The sequence below is a fragment of the Palaemon carinicauda genome, chromosome 31 (genome assembly GCF_036898095.1).
Source record: "Palaemon carinicauda isolate YSFRI2023 chromosome 31, ASM3689809v2, whole genome shotgun sequence".
Lineage (NCBI taxonomy): Eukaryota > Metazoa > Arthropoda > Malacostraca > Decapoda > Palaemonidae > Palaemon > Palaemon carinicauda.
Window position 1 is genome coordinate 33687710 of NC_090755.1, and position 18321 is coordinate 33706030.

The window sequence follows — 18321 nt, forward strand, 5'->3', positions numbered from 1 at the left end:
TCTACAGCGTGCTACGTGGAGGTGACAGCATAGTGTCCGGTCATTGACGGAAAGACGTAACTGCTTGCTAAAAGTTGTCCGCGTGTAGCATGCGTCCACAAGAGTGATAGTCGCGCGTCCCGCAGACCGCGTAAATGGGACAACTTGTTGAAAGGATCAACTTTGACTGTCAGCGTTCAACATACGACCAGGCTAGCGTCTGCATCTGCGTGAACTCTGCCGTAAGAGAGAGACCAGACTGCTACAAGCACCCACTCTAACGCTTCTCGTAACATGAGCATATCTCTGCGAGGAAGAGTTACTAAGCATAGGAGAACTATGCCTTCTGACACTAATCGGAAAACCATTTCTTCGATCTATGGTAGTCCTTAGACTCTTTTAGGAGAAAAATTTTCTCCACCCCGAGAATCGTAAACGCTAAACACAGATGAAATAGACCTCTTTTAGCTCAGACCAAATCTACACTCGCGGGGTAGCGAGTGCGCCCACTCAAGCGCGGGCGAAGGCCGGGAGAGATCATCAACTGCAGTCCTGTGAGCGACCTGGGAGAGTCCCTATGACATTTCAAACGCGCCTTGTGCGCGAAATGAAAGTATACAATGCTGTGAGATACCATCAACAGTAGTCGCTAGACCTCAGAAGAAAGTAACAGACATTTCCCCAAACTGGGGGAGGAAAAGAAGTGTGAACAGAAGCAAACTGAGCACCTTTTCCCCGAAGAATTATATGTCTTACACGATTCTGGTGCTGACACGTCCCCTTCTTCCGAAAGGAAAAAACTTCCGGCGAACATTAGTTACTGCAGGATAAGTTATCAGAAAACATACGACTCCTGAAAGGTCTTGGCCATATTGATTGGTGACTACCAAGTCTAGGTTTTGCGTCCTTCAATGAGAACAAAGTCTTTCCTGCCTGCAAGTGCGTCAGATTTCAGAGGAAGAGCTAGGATTGTATGTGACTTGTCTGACTTCCGTTTCTCTCGCGGAAGAAAAAACACTCGATTGCTTCCTGTTTAAGCATCAAAACACGACTGCTGCGAAGGTAAGTTCTGTTCGAGTGCATACATGACGAGTAACTTCCTAGTCTGGTAGACAGGGAAAACGTAGAACGTCATTCTCGTCAGGGAACTGCATTCTAATATGCAGAAAAGTTACATGATCCATGATACCATAGCGATGACGAACTGATTGCTTCAAGACATTCCAACCTCGCTATTTTCAAGATACTATGTCACATGGTTGTGATGTCATAGCTCGACAATCGTAGGCGAAGAAAAGAGCATTACTTCATTATTCCAAAGTGGAGAAGGAACGTCTTGGACTGCATCAACAGTATCGCTCGGCGGAACAAATGTTTAATGCACATGGTCTGCGAAGCACCTCAGCCTACCAACCTTCCTTTTCCCAAGGGTTGGAACGTAAGGAAGAGGTAAAGGAATAGGGGCAAGGTGAACATGAACAAACACCTCCTCCAGAGCACTTCGCTATGTTTAAGAGTCACTAACAAGAGAGGTTTAAAAACATAATACATTAAATCATAAAAGAACTACCCTTGGTGGGAGATATACTTTTACGTTCTATTCTCATAAAGGTCTTAATGCCCTTTCTGCTTTTGCAGCTGCAAACGCTGCATCAATCTCTACAGTAAGGTTCGTTATTTTTTTGAGAATGATTTAATGTTAATTTATTTATTTACTTAACCATTAGTTTACTGGGCTATCGTTCCCTAAAGGAGCCCTTTGGGTTAAAGCATCTTGCTTTCCCAACTAGGGTTGTATCTGGCTAGTAATAAAAATAAAATAAAATAAATAGCGATAACATCAACTCAACTAGCGAAAACTCAGAAGTCGGAACGAGGAGCAGCAAGTAAAAAATATTAGAGAAACTCTTTAGAAAATTCTCATGAGTTTCTGAAAGTTATTTTTTAATATACTTACCCGCTGGTTATATAAATTTAACCAGTGGGTAAGTTTTATATTCAAAATATAATAGCTTTCTAGTCAAGATTTATTTCTTAATATAGCGCCTGGAGCAACAATAACTCAACACTAGACGGTCATGATCAGGTAGACATTAAATCCTATTGTCATAGGTAGCGAAGCGTCCACCCTGACGCTAAAGCGTCCACACTGGCGCTGAAGCGTCCACACTGGCGCTGAAGCGTCCATACTGGCGCTGAAGCGTCCATACTGACACTGAAAGTGTCTATACTGACACTGAAGCGTCCACGCTGATGCTAAAGCGTCCACACTGACGTGGCGCTTCATTCCATTGACGTTCCGTTTCCGTTGCTGCACCGTTCCGTTGACATTACGTTTCCGTTACCGCACCGTTCGGATGACGCTTCGCCGGCTCTGCTGCCTGGCGAACGTCGGCGCGTCTGGATAGACTGATACTAGGCGCTATAAGCAGTCGGTTTGCGTTGAACAGGTAATCGAAGAAATGCATCCACTTCCTCCCACCATTGAACATTGCGGTTGGTAGGCCGCTTATGCGACAACGAGTCCTCACCGTTAAAGACACGACGCCTGTGCGACCGTGTCAAAGACCGGAATCGAGACACCCAATCGAGCTGTTAACGGCAGGCTGAAAAGACTGCATAAACGAAGGTAGAAGTGGTTTCATGCCTAATTACAAAGATCAAGGTTCAAACTTAGGCGAAACGTATTCAGCATTATCATCGTCGATACAAAGCGCTTGTCATTGTCGAGAGACGACACCCATCAGGTGGAGGTGGCGGCACTGCGTCCGCGCCGCCTAAAACGTAACACACGCAGAAAGAACCTAATATTCTTTTCAGCTTAGCGCCTTTGAAAACACTAATACCTCGCTTTATCTATAGCGAGGGTGAGCGTTCTGGTGATCGACAGAAAACGCTCGAGAGGACTTCAGTTCGGGTCTTAAAAGACTTTAACACCTGGTTACCCTCTCGATTCCTTTCGCCGTTCGACTTAACTTCTCCCCTGGGTCCAGGAGCTCGATAGAGGTCTAAGGCTAGGATAACGACAGGTCCGAATAGAAGCATTCTCCACTGAATAAAATTCACTGAATAAAATTCACTGCACAATTTATAACTAAAAAATATGCACTTTACTCTTTGGCACAAAGATAGTTTCATAATTACCTGAAAACCAAAGAATACGCTCTCTCAAACGAAATGAACTCCGTAGAGAGAGACTAATAATTCTGTCACTGGATAATGGTGTTTGAATGGGAATGCAAAAGTGCCAAATCCCATATAAATGTAACAAAATATTAAATATCAAATATTACCTTAATAGATATATTTATAAATTAAATAAACCCTTAAATTAAGGCGTTCCAATAAAAGACGAATTATCACTCACACCATTGGAACATCTACAAATAATATAGGAACAATTTTAGTACCTGTATTCCAAAAACCACCAAGGCAACAACGATACATAGAATCGTGCGCTACATCGATTGTAAAGAATATATAAACTAAACTGTAACTCCCTTTAATCTCTGACTAAGGAAAAATACTGAAAGGACCAATTAATTGGAAAATAAAATGTTCCTTTTATATCGTCGTCAGCACCCACTCGTGTCCGAGTATTGGGTTCTGTCGTTAGCCATCAGCCTCCTATCTATGGGGTGGGTGCTTATGTCTGATGTGGCTTTTAAGTCCTAGTCTGTGGTGGAAGAGTCGCGGACAGTGTTCACAAGGGAGGGTAGGTGGTGGGCGGGGCTGTTCTAATCGCTCTCTCCTTCTTCTCCTCCTAGCCTCCTCATTTTGTCTCCTCCTCTCCTCGAAGTCCACGGTGCCATGGTGTACTGAACTCCTCCAGGTTTTCCTGTCCCTGGCTGTTTCTACCCATGAGGAAGGATCGATGTCAGTTAGAGCCAGGGTGCGCTTTAGTTGATCTTTATAGCGCATTTTCGGGGCTCCTCGTGGTCTGGTGCCCTAGGTCAGTTCTCCGTAGAATATTTTCTTTGGGAGCCTAGATGGATCCATCCTATGCACGTGTCCTATCCAGCGGAGGCGGTGGTGGATGATGGTGGCCTCCACGCTGGTCAGCGAGGCACGTTCTAAGACTTCAATGTTGGTGGTGTGGCTCTCCCAGGGGATTTTCAGGATCTGCCTCAGTTTCATTTGTTGGAAGCGTTCTAGGTTTTTAATATCGTTTCTATATAGCGTCCATGTTTCACATCCATACAGAAGCGTGGAGAGGACTACTGCCCTGAGCACCATTATTTTGGTGGTCATTGTCAGTGCGTGGTTGTTAAATACGCGGCAGTTGAGTCAGCCAAAGGCGGAGTGGGCTGCCCTGATCCTGTTCTCCACGTCCTTTTTGCTTGTGGGAGCTGATGTTAGGATGCTCCCTAAGTAGGAGAACTGGTCCACCTGTTCTAACGGTTGGTCATTCACTGTGGTATTGAAGTTTGGGAGCATCAGTCCTGGTGGATGTTGGACGAGGGTCTTGGTTTTGTCTGTGTTGACTTGCATCCCAAAACATTCGTAGGCAGAGTTGTATGCATCAGCTAATGACTGCAGGTCCTCTGCCGTCTGACCTGGGGTGGCATTGTATATATAGTACAACTTAAAACTTGAGAAGTAAGAAGAATGTACTTATTCATAAAATCGCTACAATATACTGTAAAATCGTAACGATACTGACTACTGTGTAACAAAAATAAACTGAACGCTAGTTAATCCTTGCAAACAGATCGAAGATTATCTAAAGAAAACTATTAAAAGGATAAAATTTTCTCAAAATAATTCTTTTAATTTAATTTATAACTTAATACTTAAAAAGCATAATCTCTTATATTCTTTGTAAAAAGCTATACAGACTTTTAGCCTGCGGAAGAGGCTGTGACGTCGTCAATGGACGAAATGTTTACATTTCACCCCTATGATTTCGTGAGGTTTAAAAAAGGTTGAAAAACCCTCTAACCCTACCTTTTAAGTTATAAATACTTGATCACAGATCAAATAAAACAAATATGCGAAAGCCAAACCTCAAAAACGTTGATAAATCACCAAATAACGTCCAAACAGAGTAAGAAAACGAGAGAGAATTTCCAATAGAACAGCCAGCTATGGCCGGCAGGGAAAATCTGAATTGGTTGAGTATCGTTCTACCTGTAGTACCGCGAGGGCGCTGGGATACACCTGGCATATCTGCGCTAAGCCGCACGTGAGATTTTGAATTTTCTGCCGAGGCGTCGGGGACTTTAGCCATTATATAACCAGCGGGTAAGTTTTATATTTAAAAAAGTATTTTTATGGTATAAGTTTCAATACAATTGGTATTATAGTAAAGTGATACCTCTGGATACGAAAGTTTCTGATTACGAAAAGCGATTCGAAGATTTTTATGCCCCAGTATACGAGTAAAATTTCAGGATACGAAAAGCTTACGAGATCCCAACTCGTTGCTGAGAGTAATTTTAAAAAGCGCGCACCGCCAGACTTTGAACTTGGGTAAACACTTACAGCCTCCCGCTCACCCATTGGTTATCTACCTACTCAGATGCTAGCCGACGCCATAAGATCCTGCTTTCCTATTGGTCGGCAACTATCCCACCCTGCTTATGCATGGGCGTTCATCTCTCTCTCTCTCTTTTCGTTCCGACTGCGGTATCGTTAACAGACATTGTGTGCTTTCGCTTGTTTGACGTAGTGTTAAATACATTCGTACGCCACGTGTTATCGTTAATAAACATTCGTTACTGTGCACTGTACTGTGTTAGTGTTTACTATACATAGTACTGTATATAACGTATGTACTGTATTGCGTATTGAGCTTAATACTGTAGCCATGGGTCCCAAGAATATTGCCGAAGGAAAGAAGACGATGCTCTCGATGGAGACGAAACTCGAAATCGTAAAAAAGTACGAGTCTGGCATGCGTTTAAGTGCGATCGCCAAGGAGTATAGCCGGAATCCGTCTACGATAGGCACCATCCTGAAGCAGAAGGCGGCCATCAAAGCAGCGACACCTTCTAAGGGCGTCACTATTTTCTCCAACAAGAGAACTCACGTGCATGACGAGATGGAGAAGCTGCTTCTTGTGTGGATCAAAGACAAAGAGATCTCAGGAGACACCATCACTGAGACTACAATTTGCCACAAGGCCTCCGCCATTTTCGGTGATCTCGTGCATTCTCAGGCCGAAGAAGGGGCAGTAGAAGGAACATCCCAGAAGGAAACCCCAGAGTTCAAGGCTTCTCGGGGGTGGTTCGAGAAATTCAAGAAAAGGACTGGTATTCATTCAGTGGTACGGCATGGGAAGGCAGCCAGCTCGGACACGAAGGCCGCCGAAGCCTTTGTTAAAACGTTTGAAGAGTTGACTCTGCAGGAAGGCTACAGTTCGCAGCAAGTTTTCAATTGCGACGAAACTGGGCTTTTCTGGAAGAAAATGCCTCGTCGGACGTTCATCACGGCGGAGGAGAAGAGGCTACCCGGACATAAGCCTATGAAGGACAGGCTTACCCTTGCTTTTTGCGCAAACGCCAGTGGGGACTGCAAGATAAAGCCCCTGCTGGTGTACCATTCTGAAAATCCCCGAGCCTTCAAAGCCCACAAAGTCATCAAGGAGAACCTTCCCGTGATGTGGAGGGCGAATGCTAAAGCCTGGGTAACGAGGCAACTTTTCATTCATTGGGTGAATGTCTGCTTCGGTCCGACTGTCCGAAAATATTTGGAAGAAAATCGCCTCCCTATGAAATGTCTGCTGGTGTTGGACAATGCTCCAGCTCACCCTCCTGGCCTCGAGGAATATCTTCTGGCCGAGTATTCCTTCATAAAGGTCCTGTATCTACCGCCTAACACCACCACTCTCCTACAGCCCATGGACCAGCAAGTTATTTCTAATATCAAAAAATTGTACACGAAGCATCTTTTCCAGAGATGTTTCCAAGTCACAGAAAGTACAAACCTCACTCTACGTGAATTCTGGAAAGATCACTTTAATATCGTGATATGCCTCGAACTCATCGATCTCGCTTGGCAGGAAGTTTCGAGGCGTACCCTGAACTCATCTTGGAGGAAGCTGTGGCCTGATGTTGTCTCTGCACGAGACTTCGAGGGGTTCGGGAAGCCTGGAGGCGAAGCCGAGATCGTTGACGATCCTGAACCCATTCAGCAGTCTGAGGTGGCTGACATCGTACATCTTGGTACGTCCATGGGGCTGGAAGTTAGCGCCGAGGATATAGATGAACTTATCGAGGAGTTGACGACGGACGACCTGAAGGAGTTGGAGACGATGCAAATGAGTGTTGTTCAAGAGTATTTCTCTAGCCGTGATGAGGAGGATGTTACACCTTTGAAAACGGCAGACATTAAGGAAATTCTTGCATGTTTCCATAAAATGGCAGACTACGTCGAAAAGGAACATCCAGAAAAAGTTTATACCAACCGTGCGCTTCAACACTGCAATGACGTTTGCTTAACGCATTTTAGAAATGTGTTGAAAAGTAGGCAGAAACAAGCTTCAATGGATGGTTTCTTATTAAAGAGGCCAGCAGTATTAGTAGGCCAAGACGAAGGTGAAAGTGAAGAAAAGAAACAGAAAAGAGGAAGTGATGAAGAATTAGAAGGTGAAAGTAAAGAAAAGAAACAGAAAAAAGAAAGTGATGAAGAAGTAGAAGAAATTTAGAAAATATGATATTTTGATTATAAAATAAATTTTTGAATATACTTACCCAGTGAATATATAATAGCTGACGTCTCGGACGGCTCGACAGAAAAACACAAAAACTCGCGAGCGATCGCCATGAAGGTTGCGGGTGTGCCCACCAGCGCCAACTATCGGCCAGATACCGCATATACATGTAAACAGCTCCAGTTCTTCTCATCCCGCTGGGTCTCTATCGGGGAGGAAGGGGGGGCCTTTAATTTATATATTCACCGGGTAAGTATATTCAAAAATTTATTTTATAATCAAAATATCATTTTTAAATATTAAACTTAGCCGGTGAATATATAATAGCTGATTCACACCCATGGTGGTGGGTAGAGACCAGTATTAATACAGTTTACGGCGTATATGCTTAGAGTTTTTGACAGTTATATCATAACAAAACCCAAATATATATAGGTACCTGGTAAGGAAGCTGACTTTGACGATTACTCTGCCTTGTTAGTCTGCCTTCCTCACGAAGCCCAGCCATCCTCTTAGGATGCTGAAAGACTCCCAGGAGCTGAAGTATCAAGGGCGGCAACCCATACAACAGGACCTCATCAAACCCCTAATCTGGGCGCTCTCAAGAAATGACATTTGCCCACCCGCCAAATCAACCAGGATGCGAAAGGCTTCTTAGCCTTCCGTACAACCCAAAAACAAGATTAAAAACATTTCAAGAGACAGATTAAAGGGATATTGGAATTAAGGGAATGTAGTGGTAGAACCCTCACCCACTACTGCACTCGCTGCAACGAATGGACCCAGTGTGTAGCAGTCCTCATAAAGAGTCTGGACATCTTTTAAGTAAAATGACGCGAATACCGACTTGCTTCTCCAAAAGGTCGCGTCCATAATACTTCGCAGAGATCTATTTTGCTTAAAGGCCACGGAAGTTGCTATAGCTCTTACTTCGTGTGTCTTAACCTTAAGCAAGCAACGGTCTTTTTCACTCGTGAGAATGAGGCTCTCGGATTAAAAATCTGATAAAATATGACAAAGCATTCTTTGACATAGGTAATGATGGCTTCTTAACTGAGCACCATAAGGCCTCAGATCCACCTCGTAAGGACTTAGTACGAGCTAAGTAGAACTTAAGAGCTCTAACTGGACACAGTACTCTTTCAAGTTCGTTGCCTACGATCTCTGACAGGCAAGGTATATCAAATGACTTAGGCCAAGGACGAGAAGGCAGTTCATTTTTGGCCAGGAAACCAAGCTGAAGTGAACATGTGGCTTTATCTGTGGAAAAGCCGATGTTCTTACTGAAGGCATGAATCTCACTGACCCTTTTAGCCGAAGCCAAGCACACTAGGAAAAGTGTCTTGAGGGAGAGATCCTTCAGGGAGGCTGAATGTAATGGCTCAAACCTGTCTGACATCAGGAACCTTAGGACCACGTCTAAGTTCCATCCAGGAGTTGCCATACGACGTTCCTTAGAGGTCTCGAAAGACTTAAGGAGATCTTGGAGATCTTTATTATTGGAAAGATCTAAGCCTCTATGTCGAAAGACCGAAGCCAACATGCTCCTGTAGCCCTTAATAGTGGGTGCTGAGAGGGAGCGAACATTTCTCAGATGTAAGAGAAAATCTGCGATTTGGGCTACAGAGGTACTGGAAGAGGACACAGATGCTGACTTGCACCAGTCTCGAAAGACTTCCCACTTCGACTGGTATACTTTGATGGTAGAAGCTCTCCTAGCCCTCGCAATCGCTCTGGCTGCCTCCTTCGAAAAGCCTCGAGCTCTTGAGAGTCTTTCGATAGTCTGAAGGCAGTCAGACGAAGCGCGGGAGGCTTTGATGAACATCCTTTACGTGGGGCTGACGTAAGAGATCTACCCTTAGAGGAAGACTCCTTGGAATGTCTACCAGCCATTGAAGTACCTCTGTGAACCACTCTCTCGCGGGCCAGAGGGGAGCAACCAACGTCAACCTTGTCCCTTCGTGAGAGGCGAACTTCTGCAGTACCTTGTTGACTATCTTGAATGGTGGGAATGCATACAAGTCCAGGTGAGACCAGTCCAGTAGAAATGCGTCTATGTGGATCGCCTCTGGATCTGGGACTGGTGAGCAATAGATTGGGAGCCTTTTGGTCAACGAGGTGGCAAAGAGGTCTATGGTGGGTTGACCCCAAGTCGCCCAAAGACTCTTGCACACGTCCTTGTGGAGGGTCCATTCCGTGGGGATCACCTGACCTCTCCGACTGAGACAGTCTGCCAAGACGTTCAAGTCCCCCTGGATGAATCTTGTCAACAGGGAGATGCCTCGATTTTTTTACCATATGAGGAGGTCCCTTGCGATCACGTACAGCGTGTGGGAGTGAGTGCCTCCTTGCTTGGAGATGTACGCCAAAGCTGTGGTGTTGTCTGAATTGACCTCTACCACTTTGTTTCGAAGAATGCTCTCGAAATTCATCAAGGCCAAGTGGACTGCTAATAGCTCCTTGCCGTTGATGTGCATGCTCTTCTGAACTGAGGTCCAAAGACCCGAGGTTTCCCGACCGTCCAGAGTCGCACCCCAACCCAAATCCGACGCGTCTGAGAACAACATGTGGTTTGGGTTCTTGACTGCTAGGGACAGACCCTCTCTCAGACTGATGTTGCTGTCCCACCAGTTCAGGCATGCTTTTACTGGTTCGGAGACCGGGATTGATACAGCCTCTAAAGTCTTGCTCTTGTTCCAGTGAGAGTCTAAATGGAACTGGAGAGGGCGAAGGTGAAGTCTCCCTAGCGAGACAAACTGCTCCAGGGATGACAGAGTCCCTACGAGACTCATCCAACTCCTTACTGAACAACGTTCTCTTTCAGCATTAGTCGGACTTTGAGCAGGGCTTGTTCTATTCGGGTGGCAGACGGAAAAGCCCGAAAAACTAGACTGCGAATCCCCATCCCCAAATATAGAATCGTCTGGGATGGAATCAGTTGGGACTTTTCTAAGTTGACCAAAAGTCCCAACTCCTTTGCCAGACCCAACGTCCAATGTAGATCCTCCAAGTACAGGGAGGCTCGAATTCCCGATAGATGAAGGAATTTTGCCACATTCCTCATGAGCCTCGTAAACACGAGAGGAGCAGGACTGAGGCCGAAGCACAGCGCTCGAAACTGGTACACCACATTCCTGTAAACAAACCTCAGAAACGGTTGGGAATCCGGGTGTATAGGAATGTGGAAGTACGCATCTCGCAGGTCGAGAGAGACCATCCAGTCTCCCTCTCTGACCGCTGCTAAGACGGACTTCGTGGTCTCCATCGTAAATTTTGTTTTCGTAACAAAAACGTTGAGCGCACTGACGTCTAGCACTGGCCTCCAACCTCCTGTATGCTTTGGGACTAGGAAGAGACGGTTGTAAAACCCCGGTGATTGAAGGTCCGAGACTTTCACCACCGCTCCCTTCTCTAGCAACAGAGACACTTCGTGATGTAGAGCTTGTCTCTTTGACTCCTCTCGATACCTGGGAGAGAGGTCTATGGGAACTGTTACTAGAGGAGGTCTGCGTACAAACGGTATTTTGTACCCCTCCTTGAGCAACAGAACAGACTCTTGGTCTGCACCCCTCTTCTCCCAGGCCTGCCAGAAGATGTTCAGTCTGGCCCCTACCGCTGTCTGAGGACGTGGGCAGTCAGACTCTGCCACGGGAGGACTTGGCTCCTCTCTTCTTACCTCTCTTTCCCTCGGCACGAGAGCCTCCCCTGCTGGGAGCTCTGCCACGAAAGGGCGGGATAAACCTAGACGCAGGAGTCTCGATTCTGGGTCTCACAACAAAGGATGAAGAAGGAGCTCCCTTGCGAGCAGAAGAAGCCATCAGGTCATGTGTGTCCTTCTGCACAAGCGAAGCAGCAATGTCATTAATCAGCTGTTGTGGAAACAAGGCAGCCGATAAGGGAGCAAAGAGCAGTTCCGATCTTTGACAGGGAGTAACTCCTGCTGAAAGGAAAGAGCAAAGGGTTTCTCTCTTCTTCAAGACTCCCGACGTAAAGGTGGAGGCGAGCTCATTGGAGCCATCGCGGATGGCTTTGTCCATACAGGACATAATAAGTAAGGATACATCTTGGTCAGCAGACGAGATCTTCCTACTTAATGCTCCTAAAGACCAATCTAGAAAGTTAAAAACTTCAAAGGCCCTGTATACGCCTTTAAGGAGATGGTCAAGGTCCGAGGAGGACCAACAAATTTTCGAGCGTCTCATGGCCAGGCGACGGGGAGAGTCTACGAGGCTTGAGAAGTCACCCTGGGCAGAGGCAGGGACTCCCAAGCCGAGAACTTCTCCCGTGTCATACCAGACGCTCGATCTAGAAGCTAGCTTAAAAGGTGGGAAGGCAAAGGCCGTCTTCCCCAAACTCCTCCTGGTAACCAACCAGTTGCCTAGAAGACGTAAATCCCTCTTAGAAGAGCGAGAAAGCACTAACTTAGTAAAGGCAGGCTTGGTAGCAGCTAAGCCTAGTGCAAACTCAGACGGAGGCGAACGAGGAGCAACAGAAACAAAATGATCTGGGAAAAGATCCTTGAAAATCATCATGATTTTCTTAAAATCCATCGAAGGTTGTACAGCCTTAGGTTCTTCTACATCAGACAAAACGTCCAAAGGATTATCATTAGGAGGAGGATCAGCAACGTCCTCATCTGAAGGAACTTCGTCCGACAACTGATGAGTCTCAAGCAAGGGAGAGACCTGCCTTGGTGGCAATGCTTGACAAGCAGAGTCCACACGCAAAGGAGCATCAGTAGCAGTCCAGGACGCTACGTCATGTAACTGCTTAAAGGACTGACTAGCAACAACAACAGGAGCGGGAGGACGCTCGACGTCAACTCGAGACTGCCTTGACTGCCTAGATTGAGCAGTTAAAACAACTCTTGACTGCGGTGCTTGACGCTCAACGTCAAAACAAGGCAACTTAGCTGGTTGGCGAACGTCCTGAACGTCAACACGAGCATGCGGCAGCGGCTGAACGTCCACAAGCGGCTGAAAGTTAACACGGGACTGCATCGAGTGAGGCTCTAAGTCACGTGACTGACGTGACTTTGTAACGTCAACGTCAACAGGACGAGCAAAGGCTCGTTTGGGCGGCTGACGGCCAGGATCTCGATCAGCGTAACGGCGAGGATCATCGTGAACCTGCTCAGCAGTATACTCCTCCATAAGAGAGGCAAGCTTATTCTGCATATCCTGCAGTACAACCCATTTAGGATCAACGGGAGTGGGTGCGGGTCGAGACGATGGTAACGTCTGTGACTGCAAAACATTGCCTAAACTAAGACTCTCGGAGCCCGTGTTACGCTTCTGTTTAGGCGGCGAGCAGTCTTCCGATGACTGCACAGGGTCAGAGGTGTCCCAATGGCTACAACCAGGACGCTGGACCTGTCATGAAGGGACTGACTTCCACTTTAAGGGTCTCGAAACCTTGCTCCACGGTTTCTTACGCGAGAAGCCTTCGGATGACGAGGAGAAAAGCGCCTCGCTCGTCTTATGGTAGGGGCGGTCTTGACGAGACACGCCCGAAACCATAGAGGGAACGTCTGTTCGTTGGTTAAAGCCTCTCGTCCCCATAAGTCCTACGACATTACTTCTCCCTGGTGCATGGGAGCTTGCAAGAGGTCTCGGACTAGGCGAACGACAAGCACGAACAGACGAACCCTCGGTCGCAACACTGATAACACTTTGCGCACTAATCACTTTATCCCCACGATTTTCTAATGTGGCACTCTGACACTTTAACTCTTTTACATCCGCCATGAGTTGATTACGGTCCGTAGTCAAAGATTCAACTCTCTCGCCCAACGCTTGAATGGCACGCAACATATCCCGCATTGATGGTTCATGAGTGCTAGTAGAGGGTTCAGGCACAACTACTACTGGGGAAGGATTAGGTTCAGGGGCATGGGAGGAGGAAAATTCTAATGATCTAGAGGAACTTCTCCTCACCCTATCTCTCTCTAGCTTACGAGAATACTTATCAAACTCTAGCCAGTCGAATTCCGAAAGTACCACGCACTCATCACACCGATCTCCTAATTGACAGGTTTTACCCCGGCAATTAGAACACACAGTATGTGGGTCGAGAGAGGCCTTTGGAAGACGTTTGTTACAATCCCTAGCATTACATTTACGAAATTTAGGAATTGGAGAAGGGTCAGCCATTTTGAAAAGTCAAAGAAAATCCAAAAACAATCCAAAGTCATCAACAATAAAATCTATCCAAAAAAGAGTTCAAGAGTTTAAATTGAAGATAAAAACACCTGCACTGCAAAAGCTCAAAACCAAAAAGAAGTACTTCACCAAGAATGACGAAAAACTCCAGGTCAACAGCGAGTAATGGAATCAACTTGTCGACAAGACCGACAGAGAAGAACTGGAGCTGTTTACATGTATATGCGGTATCTGGCCGATAGTTGGCGCTGGTGGGCACACCCGCAACCTTCATGGCGATCGCTCGCGAGTTTTTGTGTTTTTCTGTCGAGCCGTCCGAGACGTCAGCTATTATATATTCACCGGCTAAGTTTAATATTTAAAAATGAAAAACGTAAAGTTATAAAAAAGTAAAAAAAAAAAAATTCAATTTTAAAGTTTTATGATACCGTTAAGAGTTAAAGTAATTTTTTCTTTCATTTTATAGTTTTCCATACGTAATGTTAAGTGTTAATTATTTCTGCCATTTTTTTTATTTCGTAAAGTTTAAGTGTTAATGTGTTAAGTGTGTAAATTACTGTATGCAGTCTGTCACTTGTTACGTTTTCTGCCTTATGCCATCCTCCTCTGCCGCGACTTCGCTATCGGACATCGTCTCAATCAAAAGGTAAGTTTCAACTTTTTTGTTAATTAACTGTAACCTTTTTTTCAGGGTATCAATCCTTAATTTAGGTGTACTTACAGGTAACAATACAATTTCACTGATCCAAATGCTTTACATACAGTTCCGTAACTTTTATACAGTACAGTGAACCCTCGTTTATCGCGGTAGATAGGTTCCAGACACGACCGCGATAGGTGAAAATCCGCGAAGTAGTGACACCATATTTACGTATTTATTTAACATGTATATTCAGACTTTTAAAACCTTCCCTTGTACGTAGTACTGTTAACAAACTACCCTTTAATGTACAGAACACTTAATGCATGTACTACAATACCCTAAACTAAAACAGGCACAAATATTAAAGGCGACTTTATATCATGCATTTCCTAAACACGCCAAAAAATGGCAACCAATGTTTTGTTTACGTTTATCTCTGATCATAATGAAGAAACAAACGCATTTACACATCTGTGTATAGGTTAGTTTTTGCATCGATTATATTGATTATTCAGTACAGTATGTTGATTTTGTTATTACCAATGTTTTACTTAATTTTTCTTAGGACTTCCAAATGAATTTTTTTTCTTTATGACGCCGCCCGAAACGACGGTGTCATAAAGTACGCTCAGTAAACAAACGAAGGCATTTAACGCGGATGATGAAAGTGATAAATAATATTACAGTAAAAGCTTTTATAAAATATGTTATTACAAATATTATTTACCGTATCTATATAAAATCATACATACGTAGCAAAGCAGGAAAACAATTTACGAGAGAGAGAGAGAGAGAGAGAGAGAGAGAGAGAGAGAGAGAGAGAGAGAGTTGTTTTACATACGTAAATGTAAATTTTAAACAAAAAAAAAAATAGCCCCATTTCATATAAAATAAATTACAAATATTTTACTTTATCATATTACAGTAGTCTGTATAATACTGTAAAGTTCAGTACAGTATGTTGTTGTTATAGTCGTGGCGATAAAATTCTCACGAAACAAAAACACGCCATTTGATTACAACAGCTGATTCATTCTCTCTCTCTCTCTCTCTCTCTCTCTCTCTCTCTCTCTCTCTCTCTCTCTCTCTTCGTGTTATACAATACTTACATTTAGATGAAGAAACTAAAATTAGTTTTCTTAGTGTCAATTAAATACGAAACGAAAAAATTATGCCAAGTCTACATCCATTTCAATCATAGCTAAAAATACGGCATCCGATTTCATCAGCAAACCACTATTTTTTGGGAAACAATTTTATTCTAGAAAATTGCTACTCTTTAAATAGTTAATTGCACATTAAGAAAGCGTGTAATTTTGTTTTTAAATTTCGGGTGTGTTTTAAAAATTGAGTATTGTTGACTTCTTTTTGTTTTACTTTTGGCTGTGATTAGATCAGCTGACATCTAGCTGCTGCTCATGAGAGTGTACGAATACACTAACAAAGTATCGTTTATACCATTTCTTAACTTATTCAAACCGTCTACAGTATACAGTTGATATTACATAAGCACCAATGTGTTATAACCTATCAAATTTTTTTGTTTATTACATTTAAACCCGCTCTCTCTCTCTCTCTCTCTCTCTCTCTCTCTCTCTACCTCTCTCTCAATCTCTACCTCTCTCTCAATCTCTACCTCTCTCTCAATCTCTACTCTCTCTCTCTCTCTCTCTCTCTCTCTCTCTCAATCTCTACCTCTCTCTCAATCTCTACCCCTCTCTCTCTCTCTCTCTCTGTGGGCTACTTTTCACTACCTCCCATTCCTTACCTCTCTCTATCTCTCTAACAAATGATATCTTTGTTGCTCCTCAAAGTTTCATTTATATTGAAAATCAATCATGATTCAATTTTCCTTACTTTCTCCAATCTCGCACCATCGGTCACATCGCAGTATTTTCGAAATTTCCAGAAAATCCACGATATATGTTTATACATGGGTTATGAAAAAAATCCGCGAAGTGGTGAATCCGCGATGGTCGAACCGCAAAGTAGCGAGGGCTCACTGTAGTAAAGAAAACGGAGCGTTTTCTTAGGGCTTGGAGGGGATAACTAGGCTATAACTACATTATTGAATAATCTCATGGTGGTTTCTGGAATGGATTAGGCGGCTTTTAACGGTTGGGTTGATTATTGAATGATAGAAATGGCTGCATTGCATGTTTATTACTACAGTTTAGCGTGTTTATGAAAGAAAAGGTGTCTTTTCGTAAGGCTTGGAACGGATTAGGCTATTTACATGTAAAACGCGACTCAGGATACGAAAAAATCAGGATACGAAACCGTATCCTGAACGGATTACTTTCGTATCCTGAGGCATCACTGTATAGTGGTACAATACATGCACAAACCCAATCTACAGGTACCATTGACAACACAAAACACATTAAACAATCTCACCAACCATTCAAGTACAGTCACACCCCCTTCCTTCAACATCTCAGCTCTCACACCATCCATACCAGATGCTTTTCCTACTCTCATTTCATCTAGTGCTCTCCTCACTTCCTCTATTGTAATCTCTTTCTCATTCTCATCTTCCATCACCGGCACCTCAACACCTGCAACAGCAATTATATCTGCCTCCCTATTATCCTCAATATTCAGTAAACTTTCAAAATATTCTGCCCATCTTTTCCTTGCTTCTTCTCCGTTTAACAACCTTCCATTTCCATCTTTCACTGTCTCTTCAATTCTTGAGCCAGCTTTCCTTACTCTCTTCACTTCTTTCCAAAACTCCTTATTCTCTTCATATGACTGACCGAGGGTAATAACCGAGTGATACCTCTGCATGTAAAATTTTCTGACATATCCCTCACAGAAATATCCCAAGTAGAAATATTCCTAGAAGAACTTCCATCAGGACACTATGGCTCGAGCCCACAAAAAAACTAGAACATGAAATATTAAAGTTCTAACCAAAACTGTAAAAAGTCTGAATTTAAAAAATTCAAAGCCAGAGCTCCTCAAACAATTGAGAATTAACTTACCTTTTTCTGATTATCCAATTTAAGTTTGACAGAGCCATCTTTTACAACTTTCTCTTCCTGAAGAACATCTAATGGTTCATCTTTTATTTCCAATTTCACTTCATGATCACCTATGGGAAAGAGAAAAAAATATAATTAAAAAAAATAAATAAAAATATACATACAGAAACAATTACTAGTTTGCTGACTAAAGCAGCATTCAATTGTTCTAAACCAAAATTAATAGAATTTAACTAATCCACATTAGCCTCAGTTTCTGGTGTACTGAACATATTACCTTTGCATTTTCAGTTCACACTTGAAAGTATTAATGATCCAACTTAGTATATCATTCTTTTTGGGCTCAAGCCATGTTGTCCTAATGGAAGTTCCTATAAGTAGCTTCCTAAGGGATATATGTACTACAGTGATATTCCCAGAGAATTTTACCTATAGGTCTCCAGAATTCTAACTCCTGGCGCGAATATCCTTAAATTTCTCTCAAGGATATCGCATAATATCAGAGGACGTACTCTTGACACGCCACATAGCAATCTGCACCCCTAATAGCGTTTACGCTTCGAGGGGGAAAGTGACAGAATTAGAAGGGAGCCGTATCAAGGCTACCCTAGTTTGCATATTACTATTATCACAACAGCGCCATATCCAAGATGGCGGACATTCCTAATTTTGTAGCGATTTCGCAAGGTGGTGTTCCCTGTTGATCTGACAATTTCGATCGTTTTTCGAGGATTATTATGCAATCTCCAGCTTCTTTTACCTCTGGAGAGTTGAGTATTGAATCTTTACAATGGGTGTAATTTAGCTCCAGTCTCACAGTGAAATTAAGATTAATTTATTGTGTTTAGGAGTAAGGCCTGTTACCGGAGGCGCCATGGGCGCTGTCGTTCGTTAGGC

The 18321-nt window shown here is 43.7% G+C and overlaps 1 protein-coding gene across 1 annotated transcript in view; it reads right to left on the reverse strand.

Annotated features, from left to right (window-relative positions):
* The window catches only part of LOC137624393 (probable inactive protein kinase DDB_G0270444), a 228653-nt gene that overhangs the window by 151391 nt on the left and 58941 nt on the right, over positions 1-18321 (reverse strand). Inside the window, exon 3 of the mRNA XM_068355130.1 lies at positions 17425-17534. Within this exon, the coding sequence (XP_068211231.1) occupies positions 17425-17534 (110 nt within the window). The remainder of the gene's footprint in view (positions 1-17424; positions 17535-18321) is intronic.